At 43.5% G+C, this 22,090-nt stretch overlaps 1 protein-coding gene across 1 annotated transcript in view; it reads right to left on the bottom strand.

Annotated features, from left to right (window-relative positions):
• The window catches only part of KYNU (kynureninase), a 100,663-nt gene extending 78,819 nt beyond the window's left edge, over positions 1 to 21,844 (bottom strand). The window contains exons 1-4 of the mRNA XM_090045825.1: positions 21,722 to 21,844; positions 21,226 to 21,286; positions 10,993 to 11,182; positions 3 to 123 (exon numbers count right to left, since the gene is read on the bottom strand). Of these exons, the coding sequence (XP_089901951.1) occupies positions 3 to 123; positions 10,993 to 11,161 (290 nt within the window). The 5' untranslated portion in view covers positions 11,162 to 11,182; positions 21,226 to 21,286; positions 21,722 to 21,844. The remainder of the gene's footprint in view (positions 1 to 2; positions 124 to 10,992; positions 11,183 to 21,225; positions 21,287 to 21,721) is intronic.
• Positions 21,845 to 22,090: the final 246 nt, after the last annotated feature.

The raw sequence follows: 22,090 nt of genomic DNA on the forward strand, positions 1-22,090 counted from the left end.
ACGTTCTAGCCCACATGTCCAGTTCTTCATCCAGGTAAGTTTTAACTTTTTTTGGCTGGAGCCCAAGAGAATTCCCAGAAAAGTATATGCAGTCTTCATTTTCATTCACTAAAGTTGGGTCAGCTGGGGAAGAAAAAAAAAGGAGTTCACTTTCAATTACATCATTGCTCAGGCAGCTGTACCATTTCCTTCTACCCAGCCAGGGTAAAATCAATTGACAGGGATTCCCCTTCCACTTCGTAACCAAAACGGAGACAAAAATGGGTGAGTAATACGTGGAAAGCTCACCTCCCCAAAGAGGCCACCTTGCTGAAGCTTTGAGGAATCAGGACACTAGAAATCAGCATACCTACAGGCTGGGGAACTCCATTCCTGTCAGTACAGAGGCAGAAAAGGATCTTGGAGTCATTACTGATTCCAAGGTGAACATGGGCCACCAATGTGAGGACGCAGTCAAGAAGGCTAACCGCATCTTGTCATGCACTCATTGATGCATGACGAGCAGGTCCAAAGAAGTGACCCTCCCCCTCTATGCAACATTGGTCAGGCTGCAGCTGGAGTACTGTGTCCAGTTCTGGGCGCCGCACTTCAGGAGGGATGTGGACAACATGGAGAGGGTCCAGAGGAGGCCACTCACATGAACAGGGGACAACAGGGCAGGCCCTATGAGGAGAGGCTACGGGACCTGAATCTGTTCAGCCTCCACAAGAAAAGGCTGAGAGGGGATCTGGAGGCAATGGGAGAGTCCCTGTTCCCCTGAGCACTACTGGGGTAACAAGGAATAATGGCCATAAGTTGGCTGAGAGTAGATTCAGACTAGACATCAGGAGGCACTACTTCACTGTCAGGGTGGCTAGGATCTGGAACCAACTTCCAAGGGAAGTGGTGCTGGCTCCTACCCTGTGGGTCTTCAAAAGGAGGCTAGACAGTCACTTAGCCAGGGTCATTTGACCCCAGCACTCTTTCCTGCCCATAGCAGGGGATCAGACTTGATGATCTGCTCAGGTCCCTTCCGATCCTACCAACTATGAAAATATGAAAAATTTGTAAATAAGTGGAGGCAATGACCATTTCCAGTCTGTACCCAAGTCTGTATATATATGTCTGGAGTTCATTTTTGTTTAAGCAAATTAAATCCTAACATCTGTTCTGCAGCCACAGGCATTGGTTTTGCTGAGCACACCGCAAACAGTAAGGCCAGAAAATGTGTTTCCTTTTCACTCTGCTCTCACCCTCAAACAGTTAACACACATCTGCCCTTCATGCTATGGAACCATAAGGTATGCTTGATCCAGAAACATGTTTTAAAAAAGGAAGATTAGGGAAGCCTATATCGTTTACATAAATTCTCTTAACAAGATCAAACAACTATTTAGAAACTTAGCCAATCAATATAACATTTTAAAAAGAGACTTGAAACTTCTATTGTCAGCACATATCATGGGCTGGGCCTAATGTCATCGTTTGTGAGGAGGAAGAGATCTATGTTGCCAAATTCTTTCAGTGTTCAGGAGAAAAGCAAGATATAGGAAATTTATAAATAACAGCTCAAGTGAATTTCTGAACAACCTAATTGCCCTGTTTCATCATCTATCAATCTACATGCTACACTGTACTGTACTCCTCATGACAGACTCTAAGTGACAAGTGATGGTGACCAAACATTTTGCATTCATGTGACAGGGATACACATACAACCACTATTTTCACCTCATTTTTTGCTTCACAGGTGCTAGGGGAAAGCTCAGATAAATGTGTTAAAAATACAGCCTTGAAATAAACAGAAAATTTACTTTATTTTGAGGTAATTTCAGTTTGGGATTGTAGAAAAATAGATTAAATGACTGAAAAAAACATTTTGTGCTAGGTTTAGCAATACTTATTGAACTCAACCAGAAGTTCATTTGTCAGAAGTAAAGACAGCTTGGCTAATTTCTTAATTAAAGCTTAAAAAGCTTTTAAAAACCGTAAATCAGAGAGCAATTTCAATCTAATCTATTTTAGGGACACTCTGCCGTTTCTTTTCTGTATTCTTTTTAACATGAACAAAAAACAGGAAGGTGTAAATATTATTCATGCTTCTAAATTGGTTCTATTAACAATTCTTTTGTTATCCAGGAAGATAATAATAGAGTCTCACTGAGGAATGAAAAAAGGTCTTTTATTCAGAATTCAGAGTGGTAAATCTCACTAGTACTCTTTAAATTCCAATCAAGCATTAAAACAGGTAATGAATTAAAAGCTAAATTGCTCCTCTGCACTGCAGTCCTCTCTCCAGACATAAATGGCCGTTGGCTATTGATGCAGAAAGCTGGCCCTGCCACTTTCCCGCAGTACATTGTTCTACCAGTGCATGTGTTACCTTGTGACTGTTGTGCTAGCATGCTGTAAGTCCCACTTTGGGCCTGCTCTGTTTATTATTTGTCCCTAATATTTTTAATGCCACACCTTACTGTTGCTACTGCCCAAACGATGCTTGTTTTTCACTCATTTTACACCTTTTCTAACCAGCATATTGTCAAATCATAATGTTGTTACAGTTGCTGTTTTTCCCCTTTCATTCACAGATCTCTTTCTTCTTAATTATGTTACACTACCACTTAATTCTCCAGCTACAACTCTTCTGCAGCCTCATTTCCCCACACTGTTGGCCCCTCTTCTATTATTCCTTGGTTTACAGAGGTAGGCGGCATCCTGTATTGAAGCGTTTCAAACTATTAAGAAATAAGCAAGGCTGAGAGAATGTTGATAAGCATTGGAGCACAACAGTGGCAAAAAGACAGCAGCAATTAAACCATGTGCCCTTACACATGCTGCATATAAAACAACATGCATAGGATAAGAGAGATGATTTCTATGAAAGATTAATTCTATATGATATAGTAAGTGGCTTCCACACCTACTTGAATGCTGCCAATAGGTCACATTTAACAATATATATCCTTTGGCACACCTTAGCATATCATTTGCTTTGCATATAATTTAGAGGTATATTTCTAATGAATTAAGACCACCTTTAATCTGAGAACAAGAACAAGTGATCTTTCAATGACAGTCAGTTTATATGAAGGAGAAAGATATAATTTTATGATTAGCTAAAGAGGACGTACTGGTTACTCTGTGTTATATAGTTATGTTCCTTCTTATAGGATGAAGGCTAAAACAATCACAAAAAATCAGGAAGGTTATCACTCCCTTACCATGATTTTGTTTAAGAAAATATAGTTCAGCAGTTTCAGCCTGGGGCACCTTACTGTTACAAAGACATATAACTAATAATGTTTTTATTTCCTTGCAGAATAACAAAACAATAAGCGTTATTCAAATAGCAGATTTAGAGTCCAACTCTCACACAACATCCAGCCATCCCTCCTAAAGAAAAGTGTAGTGGAGACTTTTTAATGGCAACTCAAAGAAATGCTTGGAAATCTAAACAGTCACCTAACTTTTCCACTGTCATCTTTCTCTCTTAGGTCTACTGAGTCTCATCCCCCTTCCTTGTCACATGTCCAGAATGATGTGCCAGGGAATTAGTCTGCAAGCAGGTTTTCACTTGATTTATATAGTGACTAAATAATGCCAGCAGCTCTTATAATTTACATTTAGATAAAGTTAAAACTATCATTATGATAGTCAACGTTTTATAGTACATAATATTATACCCATCTCCCTCCGGCAAAGCTATGTTAAAACCTCATTGTAGTGTTTTATGTAAATATGTATGATATACTTGATGTCTAATCTCTGTTATGGCATTTGTCTTAAAAAGCAAGTTATCTAGGATCCACTCGCATATAAAGATAAACGTCATGAGAGATCAGTCATTATGGTATATACACACAATATAAGTATTTTTCACCCCCGCTGCTCTTCAGAAGTGAAGCTGTTTTTGATGACAGCTTTTTATATTTTTCCCCTTAAGAAAGAGAAAGTCAGGAAAGGTGAGAACAATGGGTTCTGAACACTGTTAAGACTTTCACTGCTTTGTAGGTCATTGTCCCTGCAATAAAAAGGCACAGTGTCCTCTGAGGCTTAGATAGCATGGTGACTGTAGATCAAAAGTGTATGGAGAGAAAGATAAACAGAAATATTACAAATGTAATATTCTATTTACATTGCCGTATACACATGTGTGTGCAGAGAGCGACTCTCTTGAATTTCAAGTTACTGAGAGAGTAAGCTTAGGTGTGCTCTAGAGGTTTTTGAGACAGATGGATACAGCCACGCAGTCATCAAAATTTTTTTACTTCATTTCATAGGCAAGGCATTGGGAGGGGGGGACACAGAGGGGTACATGCCCCCGTCGCAGAGCAGGTGCTCTGCTCCTATAAAGAGGGGAGGTGTGTAGCAGGGTACTGAGATGCCTGCTACTTAGGAAGCAGTAAGTAAGGAGCCCAGCTGTGGTTTGCCAGGGCAACCAGTAGAAGTCAGCTGACAGGAAGGGGCAGGGCCTGGCCCCTATATAATTCCCAGGCTGAGGCCAGGCAGGGCTGCTAGCCCTGCTAGGCTGCTAGCAGCCATAGAGGAAGGAGCTCTGCCGGACTGTCCAAAGAGGAGAGGCTAGACCGCAGGTATAGTGGCGAGACTGGGGGAAGGATAGAGCACCCCGATATGGCAGGGCTAATATTATAGCCAAGTGGCTCAAATTTATGTTGTAGCCAAGAGGCTTGAGTTTCTGTTTGCTGTTTAACACTGGAGGACTGGGTGAGGCTATTAGGGGTTGGAGGAGGCCTCACTGGGGACCCACAGTAGCGCGGGGACCCTGGCACCAGAGAGGGCACAGCATTTGGGGTGTGGAGAATTGGAGGCCAGGTAAGGCCATGGCCGCCTGAGCCCTACAAGAGGTTCAAGACCCCAAGGAGGAGATTTGGGGGCCAGGCATGGCTACAGCCACCTGAGCCCCAAGGCCGTGGAAGCCCCAGAGCAAAGGGAGCATTGAGAAGCCCTAGAGTACAAGGGGGCAGTGAGAGAAGCCCCAAAGCAAGGGGGTAGCCAGACATGGCTGTGGAAAGCCAGAGCGCCTGTGGGGCACCGTTGCGAGAGACTAGGCTGAGGAAAGCCAGAGCGCCTGTGGGGCGTGATTGCAAGACAAGGGCCATGGCCACAAATGTACAGAGAACCAGAAACGTTTGATGTCCATACTCTGATCTGTTTTGCTTCAAGAAGCCAGACTATACAGCAAAATATACTTTCTAAAAACTTATACAAGAAACATAATGTCACCAGGGAGCATTACTATTTGCAACCCTTTGGTTAAAAAACAACCCCAACTATGTACCATACTTCTCAGTGTATAAGTCAAGGTTTGAAGCCAAAATATTTACTTTAAATTTCCACCTTGACTTGTACACCATATAAATACTTTTGAACCACACCCCAGTGCTGCCCCAGAACTGGCCCCAGTCCTGGTCCTGGCCAAAGCCTGGCCCAGCCCCAACCCAACCCAACCTTCTTCCCCTACTATGAGATGGCATCCCTGTTGCTGGAAGCCATGGCACCTGGGACTGGTCCCAATGTGGCCTGAGGACCTTGCCAGCACCATGGAGATGCCACTCAGCCAGGCGCCAAGCCCGGCCCCACCCCCTGTGAGCGACGCTGCCTGGGTCATTCCAACTGAGTGCCGAGCCCATCCCCATCCCCTGCAAGCAGTGCCGTGGTATGTGTCCTCCCCATTGGAAGCCTGGCTTGCAGTAAGGGAATGCAGGGACCATTATAAGTTGACCCCATATTTCTGATCCACAGAGTTAGATTGACATATACACTTGATCTATGAAAATCCTAACTTTTTGGATCAGAAAAAATGAGGTCAACTTATACTCCACGTCGACTTGTACACTGTGAAATATGGTAATTATACAGGAGCTACAACGTTCCGGCTATACTTGCTTCATGGAGGAAACAAAGTAATCAACTAAAAAATGAAGCAGAGAAGAAAGCAAGTATTTGACTGCATCCCCTCAAATTGACAAAAAATCCCTCTGCACAAACTCCATTTTACAGTAGATAGGCCAAAAACTACTACTCTATGAAGTCAGGTTTTTAGACTAAGATATATGCTTAGTTTTGCTCAAAACTATGTGAATGGCAAAACTCTCACTGACTTGAATGACAGGAGGGATCAGCAACAATGTGAAGATGGAGAACTACCTCTGACTATGACTTGATGCTCTGGGGCCTATCAGAGGAATTATAGAGCACAGCTTTGCGGGGACTCTAAGTGGCAACAGACTCAGAGCATGAAGATACCCAGAAGTTCAAGGAATTCTCTGACTTATAATTATGGCTCTTTATCAAATATATTATGCCACATAATAGTATAACATATGATGTGTGGTAAGTACTGTTCTCTGCAGAAAAATATATGGTGGAGTAAATGGTAGAGTGCTTATGGGAAAGTTTTGTTTCCCTTTTGCTCAAACATAGAAAAGACAAGGATCTCTTGACATTTTTTATATGAAACAAACACTTTGAATAAGGCTATGGTGCCATACAGAGCCAGAAATTATCAGCCTTTAATGTTTTCTTGGATTATTGACTGTTTCCTAGTCACCAGAAACAGCAATACTCACTAAACAAATCTACTATCTAAAAGAAATATCATAACATTGCTTTAAATTACAGATTGAGTTGGACTTGTGGACATTTTGTGGACACTCTGTAGAATCTATTTAACCTATTAGGCATATTTAGGCCTACCAAAGTAGGTTTCTATTTCCTCCTACTCCAGTTCCTGATAAACTGTTAATGCAAAACATTGATGGGTTTTCAGGACTTGAACAGGGTGGAATACAATTCCACTTAGGCACATAAATCCATTTAGATGCCCAATAAGTAGAATAGGATCTGGCCCTTTGTGGTTAGTTTCACTCATGAGACAACCTACAATAGTTGGGCTTGGTAACCCAGCAATAGACTTCAGTGTGCCAAAAAGATGATGACTTTGGTCTCATTCATACAACACTGATTCCAACATAGTCGATATATTATACAACCCTCTGGAGCCTGGTTCTGATATTAGCTTTGTAACGTCAGAAGTACTGAACTACGGTGACAACCACTACTATATAGGATCACTCATGATCAAGAATGGCTCAAGCAAGAGGTAAAATGACTGAATTATGAATGCAGTCAATTTTGTTATATGAGAAACAAGCCTCCTAGTTGAACAACATAACACAGATGTCAAAACATATATAAACAAAAAAATATTTAAAAATATATGTGGCAGGCTTGCTAGGCTTCGCCCGGCTCTTAAAAAACCGCAAATGAGATAGGTGGAGCAAAACCCATCAATCAGAGATGGGTAGGGGAGGACCCAGGAGGCATTCTGGGACCCATTCCTTTCAGAGGGACTGCAAGGGCCCTGGGAATGGAGCAATTCCCAAGCATGGGGAGCAGTATTCAGAGCAGCATGGCCCTGGGCATACACAAGGTGGCCCAGGCCTGCAACTCCCCTGGAGAGGGATTGAACCACTGAGACATGTGAATGAGTCACACTACTCCCCTAATGCCTGGAACTGAGACCTCCCCGGGAGAAACATTAGCCAGGCCAGGGCAGCTTATGGACAACCCCCACATGGCACCTTGGGACACGGGATTTCCACCGGGGAGTGACACTCTGGGAGAGGTAGCCTCACTAGGGAAGGACACGAGGAAGGGACCCTCTGAAGGAGGGGGACCCCTAGAGAACTCCATGCTTCATAATTTGGAGTTTTATTGATTGTTTGAAATGCGCGTGTACCTTTGGAGTGCTTATTAACTATACACCTTGTATTTTAGAGTGTCATTTATTATTATACTTGCCTGTTCATATCGGTTGGATCATTTATGCTTACCTGCTTGTATATGGTTATGTATATAGTTATATATATTTGTAACCTGCAAATATTCACCTCAGGTCTTATATATTCAATTTGTGCCTGGTTAAGACGTTGTTTTCTGTTCCTCATCTATTGAGACACGATAGGTGCAGGCAGCATGGGTGCCCTGCTGGCTTTCCCCTTCCATTAGTAGAAGGGGGCACTCATTGGGGACACCCAGGTTACTTATATGAAATAGTGCACCTTATAGCTAACATTTATAAGACTCTTCCTTTGAAAGGTTTTCCCCAGAAAAGTACCATAACTATATTCAGATATTCTACACCAAAATATATTGTATATTATAAATAGAGAGAGATTAACTCCATCCTACTCATGCGAGTATAACCTCCTTTAAGCCCCACAGTTCACCCAGTCTACTCTTGTTTAAATTATAAGCTCTTTAGGGCAGGGGCTGTTGTATTCTGTTGTGCACCACATTTCTGGCATCAAATAAAAGGCTTCCTTCTATGCATCTGTCAGTATAAAACTGTTGTTTATGTCTAGTCAGTTGGGTAGTTTCACTGGATTATCTGCCAGCCTTTCTTGTTTTAAGAGAAGGCCTCCTATTCAATGAATACTGAAGTTGATGGTTCTATTGTAACTATGTTCGAATGTCATATATTTTTAAACCAGTTTTCAAAGTCAGATCTTTATTATGATGACCTGATTTATACTGAGTTTAAATTTATTTGATAAATAGTTCAGAGACTTAAATAAAGCTATTTGCATTTGCAACCATGAAAAAGAGCATCAATTTTGCTCTATATATTATAGCTAAATTGCAATGGATGTTTAAAAAAAATGAAATATTTATTTTTATCTGTACTTTAACTGCACTTCTGCTTTGAATGTCACCTGGGGACCAGCAATGTTTGTCAAACTTCTTTCCTTTTTGTGGAGAGGCGAAGAAAAATGAAAAAACAAATACAGGAAACCCGTGCTATTCATGAACTTCGGGTTCGTGGATTCAAATATTCATGGGGGAGGGCAGAGATTGGAGGCAAGTGGAGAGTGAGCACTGGGCATGTGGAGGGAGGCAGCGGTGGCATCTTATCCCCTAGAGGTAGCTGCGGCAGCACTTAGAGGGAAGGGGTCAGTCCCCAGGCACTGCGGGGGAGCCCCAGGGACAGGGAGGGAGGCAGTGGCAGCAGCATCTTCTCCAATGCAGCTGCTGGAGGCAGCTGAAGTGGCACTCAGTGCACCCACGGTAGTGTTTGGGCAGAAGAGGTTGGTCCCCAGGCGCTGCATGGGAGCAGTGGGGCCTGATGGAGAGCCCCGTCAATCTGACGGGGAGCTTCGTCAGCATTCACAGATTTCACCATTCGCAGTGATCTCCGGAATGTATCCCTCGTGAACGGCGAGGGTCTCTTGTATTGCCCTTCAGGTATTGTTTTAAATATGAATCTTTCCTATGTTTGCTTTTTGTAAAAATCTCTCATCATGGGTACTGATGAGATTTACTGAAACAGGAAATATAACTAAATATGGATAAAAGTGACTTTTACATTTATAATTGGAAGTTTTTCATAAGAAAACCTCATTCTGAGCATTATATTTATCCAGTCAGGGAAAAAAATATTTTGTAACTTTATGCATTCAAAGCTATAAATTCCTACTATTCAATAGTTACTCATAAACAGAGGTCAAGAATTAATAACAGGAATTTAGTGAAACATTTGAATGGCTATATTTGATAAAATGTATCTATCTGCAGATTTATTTCAGGAACAAAAACATAGGAAAACATCTGGCTCTACCTTATGGAGGGTGGGGCCACACTAATCATATGCAACAGGCTGAAAGAGGGGCTAACAAAAGGATGGATTCTGGGTGAAATGTTTGGGGCCCTGTTTGGGGATGTCTGCCAGACACCTAAGGCTGATGAAGAAACAGGAATCACAGGAAATGGGAAAGAAAGGCATAGCTCAGTAATGGGAGTGAAAAGGAAACCAAAGTGTATTCAATGTAGCAGATCACCATGACTTGAAAAGAACTGGCACTGAGGGGAACTAAGCGCAGTGGTCACTACCATATATTTTATTCAGATCACTTGCACTATCCTTTGAGACACAACCACAATGGTGACAGGGGGACTATTATGAGCACCAAGGTGGTCTTCCTACTGGCTAGGGAAAACCACAGACTAAACCTTGGACGTAGCAGGGTACCCTGACTGAAGCAATGCATAGTTAGTATCCCGCTTTTACTTCCAGTTGGAAGATCTTGACTATTTGCCAACTTTATGGAAATGGGAGACTCCTCCATAGCTTGCTCCTGCGGCCATATGGGTGAGAGCAAGTGAAACTTGGGGGCATCTGACCCCCAGGCCTCTGGGCTTTGGCCTGCACATAGGATGCCTACCAGAAGATTTGGAAGCATTTGAAGCCCCAGATGGGGTGGAGGATGCTTGCTGGTAGCAGAGCTACATACAGTTCTTGAATGACTCACAGATTTGGAATTGATTTGGCTGATTTGACTTGGGACAAAAAAATGTTCCTTAAAAAATGAAACAAAACAAACCAAAAAACAAACAAAAAACCCCCTAATGCATTGCAGCATTCACAAGCCACCTGCTACCTAGAGGAATGTAGAAAAAACATTTAAAGTTGTGTCTACATCCAAATTGCTGAATCTCTCTAAATCAATTTGGAGGGTTCCAATTCGATTCGGAGAGATTAAAGGTCCTCTGATGCGATTCGGATTCGGAGATTCAGCCACCAAATTGGGCCGAATCTCCACAGAATGAAATCAGGGACTGAAGCTTCACACAGCCCTAATAGTTGGTTTCTATCACTTAGCACATACTGCTTAGAGTTCTTAGACACATTGCATTTTCAATTCATTAAAAAGAAATGCTTCTGCCTACAATTTTCAATTAGTCTTTATATTATTCAAAGCACCTGACAGTATAAGCACCATGTATATACTGTATCTTCATATTTTATTCAAGACAGGAATGAGAGCATGAAGGATTTGGTGCTAGAATAAGTTGATGGATTGATTTTGCAACACCAGGGAGATACTAAGCTCAGATATGACTGCTATTGCTCCATTATCTAATAAGTGTCGAAGATTTATGATAAACATATGCAAAAGATGCTAAATCCCCCAATATAATTGAGATTCTTACTTGGAGGCAGATCATTGACTTTTGGAATATAAAACCATTCGCGAAGGTGTTTTAGTTCATCTTCTTCATCTAAGTGAAAAGCAAGTTTCTTATCTGCTGGGCTGCATCCTAGCTGTAAGGCAGCCTGTTCTAAAATGGTCGCTGGTAACGCAGGAGGAAACGGATCCATTTTCAGGTCATTCAATTTCACCTTAAAATGCAAAATACAGTTAAAGTTCTACAATATACATATTCACTAGTGGCTGATAAGAATTCACTAAAGCTACTTCCATCAAGATTAAAGCCATTTTTGAGCCCATGCTTTAAGAAGTGAAATATGTGAATAGAATGGGATAACTAAATACATCCATTCAAGCATTTATGAGGCAACATGTTGCAATAGTCCCCAAAGGCATTTTCCTGGATACAGTGCTGTTTTCTCTTTACGTGATAACAGCAATGTTTAAAGTTCAACCACCCCACAGATAGCAGCAACACCTTCTAGTGTCATTCACAATTTCAGGATCAGAAAACCAGGGGCTTATTACTTTTATTAGATATTATTATTTAGTAGCTATTAATTATTACTATTTATTAGATATAAAGTGCATAAGCTACACTCAAAATTTTCTAGTCAAGTGGAAGCCAATCTCTTTGGTAGGTGTGCCAAAAAATTACATCTGCACGCTCTCCAAGTGCCATTGGGATCCCCTTCCCCTGCTCAACCTGCTGCTTTGCTTTCTGCTTCAGCCGTGTGCTGCATGCCTGATCTACTGCTTTGCTTTCTGCTTCCTTCCCTATCTGACACTGTGTTTCCTGTCTCCTCCCTGATCTGCCACATGCCACACAGAAGCTGCCTGTGCCACTTGTGGCACCTGTGCTGCACCCTCTTTTAGCCTGTGCAACATCTGACCTTTCAGGCTCTTCACTTACCCAAAATGGGTGTGGAGGGCAAGGGCAGGATTTAGTAATGGGAGAAAAAGGCAGTATTAAATAGGCAGTTCTCTAGAACAGGGTCTTGGAATGATATTTCATTTTGAACAGATCAAAAAGCAATTTTTATTTAACACTGTAGTCCATTTAGGGGGTGAGGCAGCAGAAATGGAAGGAAGCACAGAACAAGCAGTGAATGTGCCAGTTGTATTTTCCAAAATACATCTAAAACTACAACTATAATGTTTGCAAACACAATTTTCAAGTGGTTAGTCTTGTGCAAAAAAACCCAACAGAGCAGATCTGTAAAGATATTATATGTACCCAGACAGACCAACAGAAACTCATCTAGGAAGCCAGACAAGATGTTAGAACATACTATGCGGACATCAAACACTGAAAGAGTATTTAGGGAAAGTGCCTTTTTTCTTTCCTTTCCATTTGACAAAGTACAACAAATAGACTAGTCATTCTCCATTCTTGGAACAGTTTTACTGGGTGTCAGAAACTTCCCACCAACATGCACACAAAGCTGTTAAGGGAACAGTAAGGGATTTTAAGGTTAATAATTATCTTATCATTAATTGTTTCTTTAAATATCTTAAGTCTTTGGGATTCTTAAGGGGCCCTGATACCTGGGTCAGAAATCCAACTTGACAAGATAGTCTCATTTAAAAACATCTAAGAGCTACATTATTAACCGAACATATTGCACATAACTGAAGTAACTAAACTACAGATTAAAATCAAATGAGTTAACTATCCTCATATGAACTCTTTGCAAATAATTTAGCCCATAAATCCCTAAACAAACACATCATCAGTGTCAATTAATTTAAATTTACATATATTCCAGCCAAATGGCTAGAACAGAGAGGTCTGAATCACCGCCTCTTTCTAATGTGCAATCATTTAGTTTATGATCACAATGCTACTTGTGGGTGCCTTGCCAGACGTCATTTATTACACAGCTGAAATTCTTCCTCTCCTAAGCAATGCAGCATTACTTAAGCCCTTGCCATAACTCAGACTTGCAAATGAAATTTTAACATAGCAGGTTTCAAATGATTAAAGGCCCTGCTCTCAGAACCCACATGAAGACAATAGTTTTCTATAGATGCTTCACTACCCATTACCCATCCTCACAACCCCATCCCCTCTAACCCAGCAGACATCTCTTAGCTGGTAAAAAAAAAAAAGAACAAAGAAAAAAGTACTTCAGATGTTTGTGGATTTTCTCTTTCTTTCTAAGGGGGTGTTTATAACAGCTGGGAAAAGCTTTTAGTGAGACTAGTGGCTCAGCTTAGATGAATGAATTTGCAGACCTTCTGGCTGGCTGACTAGGCTCTGTCTGCTTGTCTATGCTTGCCTAGTTGAGCTACATGTTGCTGGGCTCTTTGCCCCACAAACTCTTTACTCCTTGAAAGGCCAGCTGTGGAAAGGAGGCTTAAGCCTTCTGACCAGGCATTAAGGAATTGCAGAGTTAGAGATATCACCTTTGAGGGATCTTTTATAGCAGAGGTTCCCAAACAGCGGGCCACAGCCCGGTACCAGGACACAAAGGTCTGGTTGCTGGGCTGCCGGCAATCATGAGCAGTGTTAAAGCTGGGTGGCAGAGCAGCTCCTTGTCCTGGTCCTGCTGCCATGGCTGTGCCCAGGGAGGCGCTACCTATGCAGCAAGTACCAGGGCCTATGCCGGGCCAGGCAGGACCCCCTCCCAGCCCCACCCATGGCTGGGAGCAGGGTGATGCAGGTGGGGAAATGCCCAGGGTGAAGGCTGGGGAGGTGGTTCTTCTGCTTGCTCCTAGGGAAGGCAGCAGAGTCCCTTCTTCCCGGGCAGCCCCAGCTGGGTCCCGCCTGGGCCATCGCCTGCACATGCCCCTCCCCTGCAGTGTCCCCCACTGCTTGTGGCTGCAGTGCCCCAGCCCGACCTGATCCTCACGACACCCCCATGTGAAAATTAAATTCAAGCATGTACATTTAAATTTAAATAAGTAAATTAAATGTAAATATGTCCACAGTACAAAAAAGGTTGGGAACCACTGTTTTATAGGTTCTAACCTCACACATTCATCCTCCTAGCAATTTCACCTGATAGTCATTGATTCATCACTGTTGTTTCTCCTTCAAGATAGCTGATACCTTGCCCTAGGTGCACATAAACTCATGAGCAGGGATCCAGGTTTTCCATTTCCCATGGAAAAATACCATGATTTTCCCTTTTAACTGAGAAAACCATGGATTTCTCATTTTAATGGAGAAAGATGTGGATTTTCCACTTTTGCAAAGAGCAATCTGGATGCTGCCTGCCAAGGGCTGGGAGGAGCGGAAGGAGAGCAGTCAGGTAGGGGGCATGGTTGCAAGGCAGCCTAGAGAGCAGCTCCTACAGGTAAGTCCAGTGGGAGAGGGGATTGAGGTCCCCATAGTGAGGGAATCAGGGGGGGCAGGGCTGGGGCTGCTGCCCAGCCCAGGGGCTTTGGGCCCAGGGCCTGGGACCATATGCGGCCACAGAGGTAGAAACTACCCACAAAAATAATCTACGTTTGTTGGAATATCACATTAAAATGTGGACTGTCTTTGTAACTGGTTTATATTGAACCTTAAACTGAATGTGTGATGTGTCCCAAATCTGGGGCTTCTCCATGTTGCATCCCAATGCTCACATGGTATGCCAGGGTGCAGATTTTTGAAATGGGGCATAAAATTCCTCAGATCCTAATCATGCCTTTATTTTAATGTCTGCTTCAGATCTGTCCCCTAAACACTAAGCTACAGAGTTATGCTATCTCAGCATGAATCTTAAATTCTTTGTTGAAGCTGTGTCCCTGTACAGGAGAAGCAGAGATGAATGCTTCCATCCAAATCTGCCTTATAATCTAGTAGAAATTTACAGGCAGTCCTTAAAGCCTCAAAGACAGTGTCCTCGTTTGAAGATCTATGGTCCTGTCACCATCAAAATAAAACTGGAAGGCGGGTGTCAATGGACACAAAAAACAGAGCAATAACACCTGGGGTGCTTGTACACCTGGCAGGGGTTTAGTCTCCTAAACTGAAATGGCAGGTTTTCAATTTAGGGGCTTCCATTACTGTTTTGGCTAGGGGCTTGATCTTTTTTTGGTCCCACAGAGCCTGCCCATCTCCTGTGGCTGGATGTGAGCTGTCTGTGGGCTGAGCAGCCTCTGAACTGTGGGGGGGTCCCAGCCCTTCCTTCCAGGGTGACCCGGGAGGCACGTCCCAGCTTGGAAACAGAACCCTGCTGGATCCAACTCGTCCCTGAGCCCACTCACTAGAACCCCAGCAGGTACTCCTCCTTGGTCAGGCGCAGGAAAGAGTTGGATCCAGCAAGGTGCTAGCTCCAAGCTGGGGCAGCTCCTGTCCCAACAACACCTTTCCTGGGTGGTCCTAGAAGGAGCTGCCATTATGGAGGAAAGGACCCTCCCACACACACAGCTTGGAGGCTATGTGGCCCACCACCAGCTCATGCAGGTTCCACTGGGGGGAAAAATAAAGCAGCAAGGGATCCAGTCCTTTTTATTTTCACAGAGACTGCCCGCATCTCCTGCAGTTGGAGGGCTAGCTGTCAGCTGACCCTGAGTGGTGGGGGACCCTTGGGGCTGCCCAGGTGGGTGCAAGCAGGCAGGTGCTGCCCCACCTTAGATGCAGCACCCAGCCTGATCCAACTGTTCCCAACCCAAAGCTGGGGCAGAATCCAGACCACTGCCTGGACAGCTTTGAGGGACATCACTACCACAGAAGGAAGGTCTGGTTGCCCCCACAGTTCAGGGGCCGATCGGCCCACCGGCATCTCTCCTCACAGCTGTGGGAGATGCTGGCAGGGTGTGCAAAATAGAAAAGAAAAGAATCGGGTCCCATGTCACTTCTTACTTCAGCCCACCTCTTCCGCAGTCGGGGGCGGGGGGATGAGGGGGGAATCTGTCAAAAGTCTGCAACATTACAAATAAAACTACATTGCAAACTAAACTACATGCGGATGTGGTTTAGTTTTCAATATAACAAGCTCATTTAAATAGTAAAAAAACCCCACATGTGTACAGCATGTGGCAAATAAACTACAAAAATGGGCAGTTTTTATCATTTGTACAAGTGTCCCTTGTATCTAAGTGGGAATGTTGATCATGGCCCTACAGCAATCTTACAGCTTTCTGGCCCACTAGTCTAGAACTTCAGTAGTTCTTTCTCTCCCACTGCACTAGTAAGTAATACCCCTGCAGGCCTCAGCCTTCACGTTCCTGCTCAGTGTTCACCTGAAGGTGTGCAAAATTTTGCTGGCTGTTTCAATTGGATGCTGTTTCGACTCATTTACAGCTTGAAACAGCCTCAAAATGAAACAAAGCCAGTCAAAACACTGCAAAAGTTACAAAATGTTTTGAGTTCTGAAGCAGCAGCCAGGTGTGGGGAGGCTGGGGAGAGCCAGGGCTGCACTCTGAGCAGCTCCACAGTGCAGGCCTTGGCTCCCAGCAGCTTGCAGCCTGGTGTGGAGGGTGGGCATAGCCTGAGGGGCTGTGCTCTGCTCCCCACACTGGGCTCAGGTCCCAGCCACTTGCAGCCTGGTGGAGGGATGCGGAGCCCCACCCACTATGCTCAGTTCCCAGCCGCTTGCAGCCCCATGGAACTGAGCCTGGTCAGGGGCTGGGGCTGCACTCTGCCACCTCTACTGGCTTAAATCCAGGTCCCAGGTGGCAGCCTCCCACCCACACCCCCAGGAGGGCTGTGAGGCTCTGCTGGACTCCTCCCCAGGGTGTGTGCCCCGATCTGCCTGGGATCACAGGAGGTTGCTCTTCCTCCAGTTTCCTGCTTCCCCATTACAGCCAATGGGTAAAACGTCAAAACAGCATCAAACCAGCAAAACTGTTTCAACAAAATGAAACAGAATGGCACTTTCAAAACAAAACTAAATTGGAAACAAAACACTGCTCCACCGAATAATCGAAAAAGAAGTTGAAGCGAAATGGCGCTCTTTCGCACAGTCCTAGCATGCAGGGCTGCTCAGCCCTGTGTTGAGCAGGAGGGGGATAGACCTGTGTGGCTGGGGGAGTAGGGGAGAAAGTGGTGGTGCAAAAATGCCAAGCTGAGAACATTGGCAATTGTCTCAAATTGCAGCATAGGAAATTTGGGCTAGATATTAGGAAGAATTTTCTCACTAGGAAGGTAGTAAAATACTGGAACAGGTTACCCAGAAAGGTGGAAGAATCTTCATCCTTGGGGATTTTCAAAACCCAACTAGACACCAGACCCATCCAGGCACTTTCATCCAACCCACAGTGCCCACCAACAAATTGTACCCCAACCAGCCCATCTACCCAGGAGGGTGGGAGTGAGGCAACCTCATATACATCCCTCCCTCCCCAACATACCCTATTGCACCTGCTCCCATCCTTAGGGGTGGAAGGGTCTGGCCCAGCCAGCAGGCAGCTTGTGGGTGGGACTACTGCTGCTGCAGCTCTTGGGACCTACTTGGCTTCCTGGCATGCTATTCACTGCGGGCAGCAGGTAGGGAAGTGGTGGGGGTGGGGGCAGAGCTGCAGCTGGGCAGGAGTGTGGAGCTTAGGGGTAGGGGGGAGGCTGACAGCAGGGTGGAGCCTGCACCTGGGATGACAGTGACAGTGCAGAGCTTGGTTGGGCAGAGTGTGGGTGTGAGAGAGGGTGGGGGAGTGTGAGGACATGCCCCACATTCCCCCTCAATAGTACATAGCCCCGGCAAGTGGTGGCAGGAGCAGCAGCAACAGCAGCAGGCAAGGACTCTTGTGACCAGTGCAAGTGCTGGCAGTGGTGCATGGTGGTGCATGGCTCTGGCTAGCACTGCACGTCACAACAAGGGGCACAGGCCAGCAGAGCTTCCTCTACTGCTGCACTCCCCATCATACATGCACATCCCCTGCCCTTGCACAGCATGGGAGGGAAGTCCTGGCCCCTGCTTCCCTGTGGAGTCTTGGGACCTGCATGGCAGTAGGTGGGAAAGGCAGCTGGCTCTGGCACAAGCGGCTTTCCTCTCATGCCACACAAGTGCAGTGGCTGCATGTTTGTGGTGGGGAGGGCCAATGATAGATGGCCCGGAGGGGGCTGTGCCCTTGCCACAATGTGCAGCACTGGTGAAAGCTATCCACTGCCAGGCACAAGCAGCCTTGGCACTCCTGCCTGCTGCTGCACCATAGGGAGAGAGTGGGAGGGGGGTCTCATAACCCTCCCACATATACATAATCCCCCAACATCCCTATGCCGTCCACACCCACACCCACCACACATACACGCACACCCCCTGAACCAAACCTCCCAAAACAATATAAAAGACTCAGAACTTATTTCTGAGTTCTTATGCAGTCACTTCTATATACAGTGTGCAAACACAAATCATGACAAAACTATTTTTGTAATAAAATTAAAATACGTTACAGTAGGTGTTTAACTTTTAGTGTATGATTTGGTTTTTTTCCCTGGTTCTAAGATGGCGACCCTCCCTCCCAAAAGGAGTATTTATGTGGGAAAGGGGAGGGACTTCTGGTGGCAAAGGTCAGGGGGTTAGGGTGGGACTTCTGTTCCCAAGATGGTGACCAGGGAGTAGGGCAACTGGCAAGAAGTGAGGCTGCCCATGTGGCCTTCGAAAGCTCACCAAACCTCATTAAGCAGTCCTCCATGCAAAATAATTGCCCGCCCTTCCTCTACATGATTCCTCACAGGTTTTTTGGCTCTCTCTTGTTCTTTGTAAGGAACCTAGACACCATGCTCAGTGGTTAGGACTGTACTCCAGGAATCGGGCCCTGGCTGTAGATACCGAAATGTTTCATTGGTTATGCCCCAGACTACTTGGGACTCCTTCACAAGAAGATATGCAATTCTAGGTGGGGTGACATTCCAGGCAGTATTTCCTACACACCCTGTGGGCTGAGAATTGCTACACTTAGGGCACATTTACACATCACTGTATAGTGACATTGCTACAGGGCCATGCTTTAGTACTTCCTTTTGGAAGTACTAAAGCACAGCACAATAACCACCTGTACTGTGCTGTGCACATGGTTAGCTTTCACTGCTATGTCTCGATAGCGGTGCACTAAAACAGGGAGTCCACTGCTACAGCAACATAGCTGCTGATCATGTGTAGATTAATGTGATCGTTACATTGCCATAGCACACCATACAGTGATGTAGCATGCCATTATAGCAATGCAGGGCAATGTGTAGATCCGCCCTTAGGTATTCTGGGAACTACTGGCAGGGGCTTCTCTAAGTTTTGGAGCTACTGAAAACCTTATACCCTCTAATAGCCTCCAGATCCCTGTCACTACCTGTGAAGTCCGTGCTGCCTCTTGAGGCACTACAGAGGATCTCAGCATTAGACTTAATCTGCACTGTTTCTGAGGAAGGACTATCTAGGTGCAATAGTAATCATGCTGGATTAATGGCATCCACACTGCATATTGCCAGCTGAGCATCCTTCAGCTGACAAGCAAGTATGACTTTTTCACACTAAGGCTTGCCCTAAATCTCAGTCAAGTCAATCTATTGTGTTTAAAAGATTTTTGGATTAAGCTGTCGGTCCCTGTCATTGCTACATTTTGCTGACCTGATCAATGACTTCCATTTATTCAGATTCTTATTTATATTACATTTTGACAGAAAATATCACATTAAATACAAAGATCTAGAAGCTAAAAATGATTAAGTGCTTGGAGGTATCTGATTTAATACAAACATTATGAAATAAGATAAAACTACTAAAATAAAAATCAATCAAAACCCTGTTGAGGAATGGAATCCCAGAGACCGAGTTCTGAGACCAGAATGATAAAACATTTTTGTCCCCTGAATAGGAATTAGGTGCAGTGGATACTACACCATGAAAATCTGGGAAGTCTTTATGACTGGCATCATAGAACATCCTAATCACTACTGAATAGAGCACTATGCAATTATTTCACACAATTCTCAGCTTTCATTTGTTATTTTATACATGTACAGAAAATAAAATCTATCCAATGTGTATGAGAATTTTACAGTATTATTTCATGCAATTATATTAACTTAAATAGAGAAAGTCCATTTAATCGCTCTCAAAATTGAAATTCAGCTTTATTAATGCCAAGTACTTTCTCTCCCCACGTGGCTCCTCTCAGGCAATATTTTCCTTTCTGAAAATGTTGACTGGTCAAAGTTTAAAGATAAATAGTTATGCCTCCTCCCATTTTAAAATTCTGTTCCAATGATTACATCTTCTCCCCCTGCTATACCTATTTGTCTTTCTAGAAACAACATTGGTGTACATCTAACAAGTAATTACATTCCCCTGATATTCAATTTCTTTGTATGTTTCTATGAAGCACAGGTTTTTCTATAGTCTCTTCTCTTCCTTTTCCCAAGGTCTGTGATCTCTTCACTCCTTTCACTACTTCCATCTTATTTCTCTCAACTACTTACAACTTCCTTTGACTGATACCCATAGACCGAACTTCCATGCATCTAGCCACTCTTGCACTCCTCCACACACACACACACACACACACACACACACTCTGCCTTGTCAATGCATCCCACACCACTTTACATGAGAAGAATTTTGATTAGGAAGACTCAGCAATGGCTGATGGCACTCTCGTGTTTTTGAGCAGAATAGATTCAGCCAAATTTAAGCAAGCTGGAAAACAGTCGTTATTTTTTATTTTATCACAATAAAGATCAGTCTCATCATTACACATTTTCTGTTTTAAAACACTATAAAACACAAAAAGCAGGAAATAATAATACACAAATGGCACTTACATCCATGCAGTTATTTCTGTTTTGCCCTTTATGCGTAATTTACTGACTGAAAAAATAACCCTGTGATATATTAACAAGCCATCATATCAAACTCAAAGGAAAAGGACCATTAGGCTTAATTATAAAAACTATTATCTGAATTCTTTCTAGATCCAATTTTTACTATTTTATAGTTCTATTTTCTGCCTATAATTGCATCTTCAGACCTTTATTATTAAACTGTAACACCCTCCCCAGTACTTTCCTAAAGCGCTCTAAACTAACTGCTCACAGTCCTCTCTGTCCAATACAGCGTTGCTACAGGAACATAATGAATCTTTATTTAAGGCTACATCAGTAACTTCTGAAAAGGGGTTATCGTACAAATAACATTTGTGCTGTTTTGCAAAGTCCAATAGCTATTTGCTAGGCTACCAATGGTAGTTTAACCCCCCGAACTTTGACATTTTCCAGGAATCTGTTTGGTCAGCAGTTTACATGAATTGTGCACAATACATAGACATATGCAATATAAGCATATAGTCTCAAGAGTTAAAAGACACCTACCGAAAACACCAGTAACACAGCAAGTTAGTGTGTGGGGGATGAGAAGTTACATAGCTGTGACCTTTAAGGAGAGAAGAAAAAAAAGTACAAGGGTCAGATTCTGCAATCTTTAGTCAGGTTAATTATTTTTTTATGGCAAGTACCGTTTGTAGGATCAGGGCCTTAAAATGCAGCCCATGGCAACTAGCTTTCTAAAAAGAATACAGCACGCAGCATGAATATAGCATACAGAATACAGCATGTGGAAAGTTAAGTTACAGAACAGTAAGTAAAGGGAAAAATTTTGAATGCAATATTGATAGCACTCTGCTACAAGAGACAACCTGCAGTAAACATACTATTGTATAATTACATTAAGTTACGCAACACAAACTGAAATTATAATAAACTTCATTATTCAGAGTTATGAAGGCACACATTGCCTTAACATAAAAAAGATAACAGTATTAAAAGTCACTTTGCGCCATTTTTCTATCCCTTAGTAAAACCACGTTACCCTGCAGCTGACAGCCACTTCTGGCAAAGAATGAGGAACTTCTTAAACAAACACTCAGACAGCATTGTCCTGAGAATCACTGCAGTCATGTGCTTTCTTAGGTAGAAACTGAAAAGCACTGTGACTAAGCACACCACCAAAAGTCACATATATACAACTTGTTCCTCTCTGACCAGTGCTAAAATTAAACTTTAACCCCTCCCCTCACTTTCTCCTGCAACTGTGTTAATGGATCATTAATGCTGGAATTGAAAGTAATGGTACTAAATTAAACTCTTTAATTAGACAAGAGAAACGGTGAGAGGGACTTAACTGGCTCAATTCCGTAAACTTTGCTCAAAACTAGTAGTACTTATTTACTCATAGCAG

The sequence above is a fragment of the Crocodylus siamensis genome, chromosome 4, assembly GCF_052110815.1.
Source record: "Crocodylus siamensis isolate JL-2025a chromosome 4, ASM5211081v1, whole genome shotgun sequence".
In the NCBI taxonomy this organism is placed as follows: Eukaryota; Metazoa; Chordata; order Crocodylia; family Crocodylidae; genus Crocodylus; species Crocodylus siamensis.